This window comes from Somniosus microcephalus, unplaced genomic scaffold, assembly GCF_052327205.1.
Source record: "Somniosus microcephalus isolate GS21.2 unplaced genomic scaffold, FLI_Smic_1.0 unresolved_chr2, whole genome shotgun sequence".
NCBI classification, from domain to species: domain Eukaryota; kingdom Metazoa; phylum Chordata; class Chondrichthyes; order Squaliformes; family Somniosidae; genus Somniosus; species Somniosus microcephalus.
Window position 1 is genome coordinate 91516558 of NW_028225180.1, and position 15734 is coordinate 91532291.

The 15734-nt window shown below is 53.8% G+C and overlaps 1 protein-coding gene across 1 annotated transcript in view; it reads left to right on the forward strand.

Annotated features, from left to right (window-relative positions):
- The window catches only part of LOC147093022 (transcriptional-regulating factor 1-like), a 76525-nt gene that overhangs the window by 39602 nt on the left and 21189 nt on the right, over window positions 1-15734 (forward strand). The window contains 4 exon segments of the mRNA XM_085976351.1: window positions 2282-2457; window positions 3525-3568; window positions 6809-6947; window positions 14598-14789. Coding sequence (XP_085832477.1) covers window positions 2282-2457; window positions 3525-3568; window positions 6809-6947; window positions 14598-14789 — 551 coding nt within the window.

Here is a 15734-nt window from a genome sequence, read left to right on the forward strand (position 1 = left end):
TGCATTCCAAGAAGTAACTCACTGTGTGAAATGCTTTGAGCGTTGAGGCCTGATATAAATGCAAACATTATACAATGAGAGGGAACCCAATTCTATCAACTGAACTGACCATACTATTTTCTGGATTGACATCCAGCGGGATACTTGCGTCCGTGGGTGTGGGTGGGCCCCCCCCTCGTATGGGTTGTGGGAGCCCGTAAAACCCTCCCGCCATAGGACTAACCACCCTAATGGCTGGTACGAAGATGGTTACGGTCACGGAAGGAGCGTTAATCGCGGCCAGAAATCCTTCCACCACTTCATACAGTTCCCCAAAGAGAACAGTGTGAAGACACGTACGACGACGACCATACTATTGATGTCCAAAACTAGAGGAGTTTAAGATTATGAAAGGGTAGACATAGAGAGGATGTTTCCACTTGTGGGGGAGACCAGAACTAGGGGCCGTCAATATAAGATCGTCACTAATAAATCCAATCGTGAATTCAGGAGAAACTTCTTTACCCAGAGAGTGGGGAGAATGTGGAACTCGCTGCCACAGGGAGTGGTTGAGGCGAATAGTATAGATGGATTTAAGGGGAAGCTCGATAAACACGAGGGAGAAAGGAATAGAAGAAAGAAAAACTTGCATTTCTATAGCGCCTTTCACGACCATCGGACATCTCAAAGCGCTTTACAGCCAATGAAGTCGTCACTGTTGTAACGTGGGAAACGCAGCAGCCAATTTGCGCACAGCAAGCTCCCACTAACAGCAACGTGATAATGATCAGATAATCTGTTATGATTATGTTGGTTGATGGCGAAGTATTGGCCAGGACACCGGGGAGAACTCCCCCTACTCTTCTTCCAAATAGTGGCCATGGGATCTTTTACGTCCACCTGAGAGAGGAGACGGGGCCTCGGTTTAACGTCTCATCCGAAAGAAGGTACCTCCGACAGTGCGGCGCTCCCTCAGTACTGCCCCTCCGACAGTGCGGCGCTCCCTCAGCACTGCCCCTCCGACAGTGCGGCGCTCCCTCAGTACTGCCCCTCCGACAGTGCGGCGCTCCCTCAGTACCGCCCCTCCGACAGTGCGGCGCTCCCTCAGTACTGCCCCTCCGACAGTGCGGCGCTCCCTCAGTACTGCCCCTCCGACAGTGCGGCGCTCCCTCAGTACCGCCCCTCCGACAGTGCGGCGCTCCCTCAGTACTGCCCCTCCGACAGTGCGGCGCTCCCTCAGTACTGCCCCTCCGACAGTGCGGCGCTCCCTCAGTACTGCCCCTCTGACAGTGCAACGCTCCCTCAGTGCTGCCCCTCTGACAGTGCGGCGCTCCCTCAGTACTGCCCCTCTGACAGTGCAACGCTCCCTCAGTACTGCCCCTCCGACAGTGCGGCGCTCCCTCAGCACTGCCCCTCCGACAGTGCGGCGCTCCCTCAGTACCGCCCCTCCGACAGTGCGGCGCTCCCTCAGTACTGCCCCTCCGACAGTGCGGCGCTCCCTCAGTACCGCCCCTCCGACAGTGCGGCGCTCCCTCAGTACCGCCCCTCCGACAGTGCGGCGCTCCCTCAGTACTGCCCCTCCGACAGTGCGGCGCTCCCTCAGTACCGCCCCTCCGACAGTGCGGCGCTCCCTCAGTACTGCCCCTCCGACAGTGCGGCGCTCCCTCAGTACTGCCCCTCCGACAGTGCGGCGCTCCCTCAGTACCGCCCCTCCGACAGTGCGGCGCTCCCTCAGTACTGCCCCTCCGACAGTGCGGCGCTCCCTCAGTACTGCCCCTCCGACAGTGCGGCGCTCCCTCAGTACTGCCCCTCCGACAGTGCGGCGCTCCCTCAGTACTGCCCCTCCGACAGTGCGGCGCTCCCTCAGTACCGCCCCCCCGACAGTGCGGCGGTCCCTCAGTACTGCCCCTCCGACAGTGCAGCGCTCCCTCAGTACTGCCCCTCCGACAGTGCGGCGCTCCCTCAGTACTGCCCCTCCGACAGTGCGGCGCTCCCTCGGTACTGCCCCTCCGACAGTGCGGCGCTCCCTCGGTACTGCACAGGAGTGTCAGTCTCGATTTATGTGCTCAACTCCCTGGAGTGGGAGTTGAACCCACAACCTTCTGAGCTAGAGGCGAGTGTGCTATCCACTGAGCCACAGCTGACGCAGAGAAGGATATGCTGATAGGGTGAGGTGAAGTGGGGGTGGGAGGAAGCTCGTGTGGAGCAGAAACACTGGCACGGACCAGTTGGGCCGAATGGGCGGACTCAAGAGTTTGGCCGATCCACCAGCTGAGTGTTGACCGTCCTCTTTGTGTTCCAGTGCAGCGTTCCCAGCAGCTCAACACCTCTCCCACCGTGCAGTACGCGGCGGGCTGCTCAAGGCAGGAGCTGGAAAACGGCGAAGAAACGACTTGCGAGGAGCTCCTGAGTCCGCTGAGCATGGCGGTGCCCAAGGTGGGGTCACAGGCCTGCCAACCGGGCATCTTCTGGCAGCAGGTAGGAGTGCACGCGCTGACTCGAGATAGGTCTGATCACCACCTCGATAGCTCGTCTCCCCGGAGAAAGCTCAGTCATAGGCGTTAAAGTCAAGAACAAATTCTTTTGGCTTCTCCTCTTCCCCTGGAGATCTCCATGGACACTGGTCATCCTCTTGGTCTAAATGACGACTATTTATGTGAGAGCCTCGGGGGTGACCGTGGGGGGGCTGGGCATCAGGACGGAGCTTGAGCCTGTCCACACATGCACACTTCGAGCAGGGTCTCTTTCCTACTTCCCCTTCCTTAGTCCAAGGTCACTAGGCCACGTGTAATGCCCCAACAACAACTTGCATTTATGTAGTGCCTTCAACGTCATAAAACCTCCCACAGAAGTGTAAATCAGACAAAATCTGACACCGAGTCACATAAGGAGATATTAGGACAGGTGACCAAAAGCTTGGTCAAAGAGGTCGGTTTTAAGGCGCAACTTAAAGGAGGAGAGCGAGGCGGTGAAGTGGCGAGGTTTAGGGAGGTTTAATTCCAGAGCTTAGGGCCTAGACGGTTGAAGGCGCGGCCGCCAATGGTGGGGCGAAAGGAGCGGGAGATGCACAGGAGGCCAGAGTTGGAAGAGCGCAGAGTTCTTGGAGGCTTACAGGAGGTTACAGAGATAGGGAAGAGCGAGGCCATGGAGGGATCTGAAGGATGAGACCAGGAGCTAATGTAGTTGAGCGAGCACAGGGGGGGGGTGATGGGTGAACGCAAGTCAGGATACGGGCAGGAGAATTTTGGACCAGCTCAAGTTTACGGACGGAGGGTGGAAGATGGAAGGCCGGCCAGGAGAGCATTGGAATAGTCGAGTCTGGAGGTGACGAGCATGGGACGAGGGTTTCAGTAGCAGAGGAGCTGAAATCAGCTAACTCAGCACAGACCGGGGATGGAGTGCGGAACCTCCGCGATCTGTAGGGCGCGATTGCCACACTGGCGAGTGCATTTCGCAAACTGAACTACTGTGGGGCTGAATGGAATGCGTCCACTTGAGCTATTGAGAGCATCACGACGAATAATCCTTTGTTATTGTTCTTGCAGGTTCATCAAGTCCCTCAGGCCTGCACGAGAATGTCAGACCAAAGGTAACGCATTGCATTGGGTGTAACTCCCTCCTCGGGTCCATTATGCTGATGTGTCAGTACACCTGACGGAGCTCGCCTGCAAAGGCAGCAGGAAGTGACTTGCATCATGTGCGATAGATGGAGCGGCACTGTAAAAAGCACAAAGCAGACATGTTGGGAATGCTCAGCAGGTCAGACCGCGTCTGAAGCCCCTTCATAGAAACATAGAGGATAGGAGCAGGAGTCGGCCATTCGGCCCCTCGAGCCTGCTCCGCCATTCAATGAGATCATGGCTGATCACCCAAACTCAGTACCCTGTCCCTGCCTTCTCTCCATATCCCTTGATCCCTTTAGCCTTAAGAAATATATCCAACTCCTTCTTGAATATATTTAATGAATTGGCCTCCACTGCCTTCTGTGGTAGAGAATTCCACAGGTTCACCACTCTCTGGGTGAAGAAATTCCTCCTCATCTCTGTCCTAAATGGCTTACACCTTATCCTTAGACTGTGACCCCTGGTTCTGGACTCCCCCGCCATCGGGAACATCCTTCCTGCATCTAGTCTGTCCAGTCCTGTTAGAATTTTATAAGTAATTTATAGATCTCGCTAACAGAAACAGGGAGGAGAGAAGCACAGTTAGAAGTCGAAGGCTCAGGTACGCTAACTGCTTTCAGCAATTAAGCAGCTAATGGGTTTTCGAGCCTTTAAGCAGATTTTTAAAGGCTGATAAAGGGACAAAACTGCTGGATCCCACTACAACAAACACCAACCTGTATTTATACAGCGCCTTTAATGTAGTAAAACGTCCCAAGGCGCTTGACAGGAGCGTAAATCAGATAAAGTTTGACATCGAGCCACATAACGAGACATTAGGGCAGATGACCAAAAGCTGGGTCAAAGAGGTCGGTTTTAAGGAGAGTCTTAAAGGAGAGAGAGGCGGAGAGGTTTAGGGAGGGAATTCCAGAGCTCAGGGCCCGGGCGGCTGAAGGCACGGCTGCCAATGGTGGAGCGATGGAAATCGGGGTATGTGCAAGAGGCCAGAATTGGAGGAGTGCAGAGATCTCGGGGGGTGGCGGGACGTTACAGACAAACCTTTGATGGTATAATTTTAACAAGGCTGATGTTATTTGCGATTTTTTTGTTGTTGATGCCAATTTGCCCTTCTCCTCTGGAGGTTCCATAGACGGGGACACCCTCCAGTATCACGCCCAAGTTTCTTGAACTTTGACAGTGTAGTGACCAGCTATTCACCAGGGAGTCTAGTCTAGAGAGGCATCAGGAGTAGGAACCCTGAAAATTTCCTCCTCCCTAATCCGGGGTCACTTATAGCAACTGAAGAACAGATGGGGGGTGGATGATATTTGGCACTTTAGAATCATGCTGTACAGGAGGCCACTCGGCCCATCATGCCTGTGCCAGTTCTTTGGAAGAGCTGTCCAATTAGTCCCACTCCCCAGGTTGGTACGGCTCTGCTGCTCACTGGATAAGCCTGCTCACCCATCAAAGCTACTTCTGATCATTTGTAAAAGGTTCTTAGACTCCCTTAAAGATTATTCCTGTGGCAGCCATGCCTCCGTGGGTAGCACTCTCGCCTCTGAGTCAGAGCCCCACTCCAGAGATTTGAGCACATAATCCAGGCCGACACCGCCAGGGCAGAACTGAGCCAGCGCTGCACTGTAGGAGAGGCAGTACTGAGGGAGCGCCGCACTGTCGGAGGGGCAATACTGAGGGAGCGCCGCACTGTCGGAGGGGCAGTACTGAGGGAGCGCCGCACTGTCGGAGGGGCAGTACTGAGGGAGCGCCGCACTGTCGGAGGGGCAATACTGAGGGAGCGCCGCACTGTCAGAGGGGCAGTACTGAGGGAGCGTCGCACTGTCGGAGGGGCAGTACTGAGGGAGCGCCGCACTGTCGGAGTGCCAGTACTGAGGGAGCGCCGCACTGTCTGAGGGGCAGTACTGAGGGAGCGCCGCACTGTCGGAGGGGCAGTAGTGAGGGAGCGCCGCACTGTCGGAGGGGCAGTACTGAGGGAGCGCCGCACTGTCGGAGGGGCAGTACTGAGGGAGCGGCGCACTGTCGGAGGGTCAGTACTAAAGGGAGCGCCGCACTGTCGGAGGGTCAGTACTGAGGGAGCGCCGCACTGTCGGAGGGGCAATACTGAGGGAGCGCCGCACTGTCGGAGGGGCAATACTGAGGGAGCGCCGCACTGTCAGAGGGGCAGTACTGAGGGAGCGCCGCACTGTCGGAGGGGCAGTGCTGAGGGAGCGCCGCACTGTCGGAAGGGCAGTACTGAGGGAGCGCCGCACTGTCGGAGGGTCAGTACTGAGGGAGCGCCGCACTGTCGGAGGGGCAATACTGAGGGAGCGCTGCACTGTCGGAGGGGCAATACTGAGGGAGCGCCGCACTGTCGGAGGGGCAGTACTGAGGGAGCGCTGCACTGTCGGAGGGGCAATACTGAGGGAGCGCTGCACTGTCGGAGGGACAGTACTGAGGGAGCGCCGCACTCTCGGAGGGGCAGTACTGAGGGAGCGCCGCACTGTCAAAGGGGCAGTACTGAGGGAGCGCTGCACTGTCGGAGGGACAGTACTGAGGGAGCGCAGCACTGTCGGAGGGGCAGTACTGAGGGAGTGCTGCACTGTCGGAGGGACAGTACTGAGGGAGCGCCGCACTCTCGGAGGGGCAGTACTGAGGGAGCGCCGCACTGTCAAAGGGGCAGTACTGAGGGAGCGCCGCACTGTCGGACAGTCAGTACTGAGGGAGCGCCGCACTGTCGGAGGGTCAGTACTAAGGGAGCGCTGCACTGTCGGAGGGGCAGTACTGAGGGAGCGCCGCACTGTCGGACAGTCAGTACTGAGGGACGCCGCACTGTCGGAGGGGCAGTACTGAGGGACGCTGCACTGTGGGAGGGGCCGTCTTTTGGATGAGACATTAAACCGAGGCCCCATCTGCTCTCTCAGGTGGATGTAAAAGATCCCATGGCCACTATTGGAAGAAGAGCAGGGGGAGTTTCCCCAGTGTCCTGGGGCCAATATTTATCCCTCAATCAACATGTCGAAAACAGATTATCAGATTATCTCATTGCTGTTTGTGGGAGCTTGCTGTGCGCAAATTGGCTGCCACGTTTCCTACATTACAACAGTGACTACACTTCAAAAGTACTTCATTGGCTGTGAAGCGCTTTGAGACGTCCTGAGGTGATGATAGGCGCTGTAGAAATGGGAGTTATTTGTTTCTTACTCTCTGCCCTTTTGTTTCTGCCACAGGAGAGGGATGGAAGAGAAGCCGGACTCCTCATATTCTGTCACCTGCGGATTCTGCAAGGAGCAATTCAGGAGCCTCTCAGCCCTACACATTCACACAGGCATTAACGGGTGCATGGGGGCACCTCACAGTATGACCCAGGTCGGTTAATACCACGCCAGTCAGCGCAATAGCTCAACAACTAACTCTGTGGTGGGTACTGATGTAAAAAGACTACTGAGCACTGGGTTTGAGTATAAAACAAGGCTTTAATCAACTGTTTCACAACCTTGAGTTTCTAGTTACATCACTAGTTCCTGGTTGCAGAAACATCCTGAGCAAGCTGGGCCCACGCCCGAGTATTTCTACTCCTTGGACGGCACCACCAGCTGGCCGCCCAGTGTTATTTCATGAGTCATTTCTCCATGAATGATAAGATTGACGACAGGTACCGTTTCATTAGCATCAGCACCTCCCAGCAGTAAGGTGATGTGGAGAGTAGGGTGAATCCGTGTGTGTATAAAGAGCAACAGTATCAGTGTTGGGAATGGAGTAGCTTTTCACTGGAGCTGTGAAGTTAAGGAGGTTACTAATAGAGGTATTTTATGAAAGGTTTTGAGGAGAAATACAATAAAAAGTTGTTTCTAGTGACTGACGAATCTGGAATGAGGAGGAATAGAGTGCGGATTCTCACTGGGAGAACAAAGGTGATTTGTTTTCCCCACACAGAGGATTATTGGAACAGGAAACGCTTTATCACAAGGGGCGATTGAGGCAAAGAATGTAACAGCATTTAAAAGGGAATTGGATAAGTATTTGAAAAGGGATACGGGAGAAAGGACAAGGAAATTAGAGCAGGTAGCTTCAGCTGAAAAGCTAGCACTGGCCCGGTGGGCCGAATGGCCACTTTCTGAGCTGTAAATTCGATCTCTGCTCTTCTTTCGGTGACGACGTCGAGCACTCACAGGTCAAGTACAGCATGGGTCGGGTGCAGGGACAGTTCTGCGCAGCGACACTGTAAAAGCGTTTATGGAGGTTTCCTCTGGTTTGAGTTTCCAGTGAAACCGCGCGCACCTGTTCAAAAATAAGGGGGCTAAGTGTCGGTCACCCCAAACACGCAGCAAGCAAGGACCGGGATTCGCAATGTGGGGGGCCGGAGGGGGGATGGTCTCAGAAAATTCACCTGTAACTTTTAAATAAATATATTCATTCTGGGGATGTGGGCGCCGAAGGCAAGGCCGGCATTTATTGCCTGTCCCCAAGCTATCACGCCATGAAGCAGTTTAAATCTAGCGCTGATTTGCACCTTGTAGCCACCTCCACACTTAGAAAAATGAGCTCAGAGCAAGCCCTGGGAGAGAGGTTAAAAAAATTGAAGGATGATTTTCTTCTGCCAAACTCTGGGTCTCCATGTGGGTCAGCTGAGGCTCAGTGGGTAGCATTCTCGCCTCTGAGTCAGAAGGTTGTGGGTTCAAGTCCCACTCCAGAGACCTGGGCACAAAAAAATCTAGGCTGACTCTCCAGTGCCAGTGCCGAGGGAGCGCCGCACTGTCGGAGGGGCAGTACTGAGAGAGCGCCGCACTGTCGGAGGGTCAGTACTGAGGGAGTGACGCACTGTCGGAGGGGCAGTACCGAGGAAGCACCGCACTGTCGGAGGGGCAGTACTGAGAGAGCGCCGCACTGTCGGAGGGGCAGTACTGAGGGAGCGCCGTACTGTCGGAGGGGCAGTACTGAGAGAGCGCCGCACTGTCGGAGGGGCAGTACTGAGGGAGTGCCGCACTGTCGGAGGGGCAGTACCGAGGAAGCACCGCACTGTCGGAGGGGCAGTACTGAGAGAGCGCCGCACTGTCGGAGGGGCAGTACTGAGGGAGCGCCGCACTGTCGGAGGGGCAGTACTGAGGGAGCGCCGCACTGTCGGAGGGGCAGTACCGAGGGAGCGCCGCACTGTCGGAGGGGCAGTACCGAGGGAGCGCCGCACTGTCGGAGGGGCAGTACCGAGGGAGCGCCGCACTGTTGGAGGGGCGGTACTGAGGGAGCGCCGCACTGTCGGAGGGGCAGTACTGAGGGAGCGCCGCACTGTCGGAGGGGCGGTACTGAGGGAGCGCCGCACTGTCGGAGGGGCAGTACTGAGAGAGCGCCGCACTGTCGGAGGGGCAGTACTGAGGGAGCGCCGCACTGTCAGAGGGCAGCACTGAGGGAGCGCCGCACTGTCGGAGGGGCAGTACTGAGGGAGCGCCGCACTGTCGGAGGGGCAGTACTGAGGGAGCGCCGCACTGTCGGAGGGGCAGTACTGAGGGAGCGCCGCACTGTCGGAGGCGCAGTACTGAGGGGGTGCTGCACTGTCGGAGGGTCAGTACTGAGGGAGCGCCGCACTGTTGGAGGGTCAGTACTGAGGGAGCGCCGCGTTGTCGGAGGGGCAGTACTGAGGGAGTGCTGCACTGTCGGAGGGGCGGTACTGAGAGAGCGCCGCACTGTTGGAGGGCCAGTACTGAGGGAGCGCCGCACTGTCGGAGGGGCGGTACTGAGGGAGCGCCGCACTGTCGGAGGGGCGGTACTGAGGGAGCGCCGCACTGTCGGAGGGGCGGTACTGAGGGAGCGCTGCACTGTGGGAGGGGCAGTACTGAGGGAGCGCCGCACTGTCGGAGGGGCAGTACTGAGGGAGTGCCGCACTGTCGGAGGGGCAGTACTGAGGGAGCGCCGCACTGTCGGAGGGGCAGTGCTGAGGGAGCGCCGCACTGTCAGAGGGGCAGTACTGAGGGAGCGCTGCACTGTCGGAGGGGCAGTACTGAGGGAGCGCTGCACTGTCGGAGGGGCAGACTGAGGGAGCGCTGCACTGTCGGAGGGACAGTACTGAGGGAGTGCTGCATTGCCGGAGATGCCGTCTTCCGGATAAAACGTTAAACCGAGGCCCCGTCTGCTCTCTCCGGTGTGCGTAAAAGATCCCACTGCACTATTTTGAAGAAGAGCAGGGGGGTTATTCCTGGTGTCCTCGCCAATATTTATCCCTCAATCAACCTCACTAAAAAACAGATGATCTGGTCATTATCTCATTGCTGTTTGTGGGAGCTTGCTGTGAGCAAACTGGCTGCCGCGTTTCCTACATTACAACAGCGACTACACTTCAAAAGTACTTCATTGGCTGCAAAGCGCTTTGGTACGTCCTGTGGTCGTGAAAGGCGCTGGAGAAATGCAAGTACTTTCTTTCTTTCATTTGTCACCTCTACCCTCCCTAACATAAGTGATCCCCTCCCCCAACTGGTTGTTTCCCCTAGCTGGAGAGTCTAGAATCGAGGGGTCACAGTCTCAAGATAAGGGGTCGGCCATTTAGGACTGAGATGAGGAGAAATTTCTTCACTCAGAGGGCGGTGAATCTTTGGAATTCTCTACCCCAGAGGGCTGTGGATAATCAGTCGTTGAGTATGTTCAAGGCTGAGATCGATAGATTTTTGGACTCTTGGGGAATCTAGGGATAGGGAGATCGGGCAGGAAAGTGGAGTTGAGGTCGAAGATCAGCCGTGACCTTATTGAATGGCGGAGCAGGCTCGAGGGGCCGTGTGGCCGACTCCTGCTCCTATTTCTTATGTTCTTAGTCCATGACCAGAGAATCAGACAGCACAGGAGGAGGCCATTCGGCCCATCGTGCCTGTGCCGGCTCTTTGAAAGAGTTCTCCAATTAGACCCACTCCCCCCTGCCCTTTCCCCATAGCCCTGCAATGATGCTGGCAGGGTGGGAGAGTGCCTTAATATACTGCAATCTGTGGCACTCCTACCTGGAAACAAAGGACACTGGATTAAACGTATAATTTAGTGATCTAGTTCAGTGAATTGCTAACCAGCTCTAAACCAGTAGTCTTCCTTCTAACCCCAAGTTATGAAACACACTTCTCACTTTCGGTGAGTTTTTAATGTTGCTGCTTGCTGTTGTTGTACCTTCACAGTAAGTGGTTTTAAGACCCAGCCAATGACCACAGAGAGAGAGTGAGCATTATACACACTGCTGACTCACCGGCACATCGTTTGTACTGCATCTCCCAGACACTGCACAATAACATTTCAGGAACCATTCTATCACCTCTAGACAGTGATTTCCCTCAGAACCTACTGCAAATTTCATTCTGATTAACCTCTAAAGCGACATCGCAAAGGGGTGAAAACCCCTCCCAAACTGGGAGTGAACCCTGACGCTCTCAGTAAACCCCCCGTTACTTCATATTGCCACAGTCTTCACAGATTCAATGACAACTTTCAAAAGGGAATTGGATAAATACTGGAAGGGGAGAAATGTGCAGGGCTGTGGGGAGAGAGCAGGGGGGAGTGGGACTAATTGGAGAGCTCGTTCAAAGAGCCGGCACAGGCACGACGGGCCGAATGGCCTCCTCCTGTGCTGGGTGATTCTATGAAGGCAGTGATTCAATTCCAGTAAACCCATAGAATTACAGATACTTACAGCACAGGAGGCCATTCGGCCCGTCGTGCCTGAGCCGGCTCTTTGAACGAGCAGTCGTGCTCAGTCCCACTCGCCCGCTTTCTGTCCATAACCGTGAGCTCCTCAACCTCGGGTACCCGACCAACTCCCTTTTAAAATGATTGATGGAATCCGCTTCCACCACCTTCCCAGGTCGAGCGTTCCCGACCCCCACAACTCTTCGAGTGAAAACATTTCTCCTCCTCTCCCCTCGAGATCTTATGCCAGTGATTTTAAATCCATGATCTCTGGTTATTGACCCACTCGCCAGAGGGAACAGCCTTTCTCCACCTACTCGATCAAAACCCCTCGCCATCCTGAAACCTCGATTAGGTCACCTCTTCACCTTCTCTGTTCCAAGGAGAACAGTCCTAACTTTTCCAAACTCTCCTCATAACTGAAGTCCCTCATCCCTGGTAACATCCTGGGAAACCTCCTCTGTCCCCTTTCTACATCTTTGTTGAAGTGTGGGGCCCAGAATTGTCCACAATACTCCAGCTGAGGCCTAACCACTGATTTATAGACATAGAAACATAGAAGATAGGAGCAGGAGGAGGCCATTCGGCCCCTCGAGCCTGCTCCGCCATTCAATGAGATCATGGCTGATCATCCAATTTCAGTACCCTGTCCCTGCCTTCTCCCCATATCCCTTGATCCCTTTAGCCTTAAGAAATATATCCAACTCCTTCTTGAATATATTTAATGAATTGGCCTCCACTGCCTTCTGTGGTAGAGAATTCCACAGGTTCACCACTCTCTGGGTGAAGAAATTCCTCCTCATTTCTGTCCTAAATGGCTTACCCCTTATCCTTAGACTGTGACCCCTGGTTCTGGACTCCCCCGCCATCGGGAACATCCTTCCTGCATCTAGTCTGTCCAGTCCTGTTAGAATTTTATAAGTTTCGATGAGATCCCCTCTCAATCTTCTAAACTCCAGCGAGTACAAGCCCAATCGACCCAATCTCTCCTCATACGTCATTCCTGCCATCCCAGGTATCAGTCTGGTGAATCTTCGCTGCACTCCCTCCATGGCAAGAACATCCTTCCTCAGATAAGGTGACCAAAACTGCACACAATACTCAAGGTGTGGTCTCACCAAGGCCCTGTACAACTGCAGCAAGACATCCTTGTTCCTGTACTCGCACCCTCTCGCTACGAAGGCCAACATACCATTTGCCTTCTTAACCGCCTGCTGCACCTGCATGCTTACCTTCAGCGACTGGTGCACAAGGACACCCAGGTCTCGTTGCACTTCCCCTTCTCCCAATCTATTGCCGTTCAGATAATAATTGCCTTCCTGTTTTTGCCACCAAAGTGGATAACCTCGCATTTATCCACATTATACTGCATCTGCCCAATCACCCAACCTGTCCAAATCATACTGGAGTTTCTCTGCACCCTCCTCACAGCACACACGCCCACCCAGCTTTGTGTCGTCTGCAAACTTGGAGATATTACATCTAGTTCCCTCGTCTAGATCATTAATATATATTGTGAATAGCTGGGGTACTAGGACCGATCCTTGCGGTACCCCACTAGTCACTGCCCGCCACTCGGAAAAAGACCCATTTATTCCAACTCTTTGCTTCCTGTCTGCCAACCAGTTCTCTATCCAAGTCAGTACCTTGCCCCCAATCCCATGTGCCTTAACTTTACACACTAATCTCTTATGCAGGACCTTATCGAAAGCCTTCTGAAAGTCCAAATACACCACATCCACTGGTTCTCCCTTATCTATTCTACCAGTTACATCCTCAAAAAATTCCAGTAGATTAGTCAAGCATGATTTACCTTTTGTAAATCCATGTTGACTTTGTCCGATCCTGTCACTGTTTTCCAAGTGCTCTGCTATTACATCTTTTATAATGGACTCTAGCATTTTCCCCACTACCGATGTCAGGCTTACCGGTCTATAATTCCCCATTTTCTCTCTACCACCTTTTTTGAATAGTGGGGTTACATTAGCTACCCTCCAATCCATGGGAATTGTTCCAGAGTCTATCGAATTTTGGAAGAGTCCTAGCATGATCTCTTTGCTTTTATAGTCTATGCCTCTACTTATAAACCCAAGTAAAGCATGTGCTTTTTTTAACCACCTTATCAACTTGCTATTTCTCCTTAAAGGATTGGTGTACATGGGCACCGGATACTAACACCTAAAACCCACGATGGTCAGTCCCAGTATATTGAACCCTCAGGAAAGTGACCATCGTTCAGCATCTACTTTGCCTAGACTCGAGACCATGTCCCCTGCCCCCCTGGTAGGGTATGGGGAAGACCAGAGAAAAGAATGGTGAAGGATTCCTGTCGGCTCTCCCCAAAGGCCGACCGCCTCATTATATTTCCCTTTCTCTCTGCCCCACTGACTCTGTCCTCTTCCCTGCTCAGAAGCTAAATAACAAAGGGTGCCAGCAGCCTGATCACTGGGAGCTTCGACTTGCATTGTACAATGGGGTTTGATGATTTTTATCACCTTGTTTCTTGCCAGCGCTTATCAATGAATCTCAAACCGTCTTGTTCTGTCTCATCAGAGATTAAAGAGCGAGTGTCTCAGCCACTTGGCCTGATTTGGTCTCCAAACTGTTGATACCAGAACTGAGAGGTTATACCTATCAGGAAAAGCTGAGAGATCTGGGGATCCAGACACACAAATCATTAAAAGTAGCGACGCAGGTTAATAAGGCCATCAAAAAAGCAAACCAAGCACTGGGGTTCATTTCCAGAGGGATAGGATTAAAAAGCAGCGAAGTTATGTTCAACTTGTATCGAACCTTGGTCAGACCACACTTGGGAGTTACTGCGTACAGTTCTGGTCTCCGTATTACAAAAAGGATATAGAGGCACTGGAGAAGGTGCAAAAAAGATTTACTGGAATGATACCAGAACTGAGAGGTTATAACTATCAGGAAAGATTGAACAGGCTGGGGCTCTTTTCTCTAGAAAACAGAAGACTGTGGGGTGACCTGATCGAGGTCTTTAAAATTATGAAGGGGGTTCGATAGGGTAGACGTAAAGAAGATGTTTTCACTTGTGGGGGAGACCAGAACTAGGGGCCGTCAATATAAGATCGTCACTAATAAATCCAATCGGGAATTCAGGAGAAACTTCTTTACCCAGAGAGTGGGGAGAATGTGGAACTCGCTCCCACAGGGAGTGGTGGAGGCGAATAGTATCGATGGATTTAAGGAGAGGCTGGATAAACTCATGAGGGAGACAGGAATAGAAGGATCTGGTGATAGGGTGAGATGAAGAGGGTGGGAGGAGGCTGGTGTGGAGTATAAATGCCGAATGGCCTGTTTCTGTGCTGTACATTCGATGCCATTCTATGTAAACTGTTGTTTTTGTAGAATGACAGAAAGAAGGTGCTGAGGGACGCTGGCCACCTGTCTACGCCCTTCACGGCCACCTCCATGTCAGTGAAGACGGCAGCGACTGACAGCTACAGGCAAGACGCCCTCCTGGAGGAGAGCCCAGGCGGCTTCCTGTCCGAACAGGAAATGCCAATCCTCACTGGCATAGCTGACCTTTCAGCACAAGAGGTGGATCAGTTTTATCTTCTGCAACCCTTACTTTCGTCACTTGTTATTCACCACTTTCCTCTTCTACACACTGGGCAGCTACCTGCCACCCTGTAAGCAGGTGGTGGGGGAGGCCACGAGGAAGTACTGAGGCATGTTGCGTCTCCCTGCCCTCTGTCCCCAGGGAGAGCTGCCCTCCAGTCAGGTCTGACCAACCCTACCATGGGTAGCGCCAAGTGTTATACTGAAGATCGAAGCCAGTGTCTTCGGTCCCCTGCCACAAACTCTGTTCCTCAGCCGCTGACTCCATCCATCCCTCTCCCCGGCCACTATCTGAGGCTGAACCAGACCGTTCGCAACCTTGGTGTCCTGTTTGACCCTGAGATGAGCTGCCATCACCAAGACCGCCTGCTTCCACCTCCGTAACATCGCCCGACTCTGGCCCCTGCCTCAGCCCCTCTGCTGATGAAACCCTCGTCCATGCCTTTGTTACCTCTTAGACTCGACTATTCCAACGCACTCCTGCACGGCCTCTCACCTTCCGTAATCTTGAGCTCTTCATCCAAAACTCTGCTGCCCCGTGTCCTAACTCACACCGAGTCCCGTTCACCCGTCACCCACCAGTGCTCGCTGACCTACATTGGCTCCCGATCCAGCAGTGCCTCAATTTTAAAATTCTCATCCCTGTGTTCAAATCCTTCCGTAGCCTCACCCCTCCCTATCTCTGTAACCTCCTCCAGCCCCACAGCCCACTGAGATCTCGGCGCTCCTCCAATTCTGGCCACTTGCGTATCCCCCAATTTCCTTCACCCCACCATTGGTGGCCGTGCCTTCAGCTGCCTGGGCCCTAAGTTCTGGAATTCCCTCCCTAAACCTCTCCGCCTCTCTCTCCTCCTTATAACCGACCTCTTTAACCAATTTCTGTCTGATTATGCTCCGTGAAGCACATTCCCTTTTGGAACATAG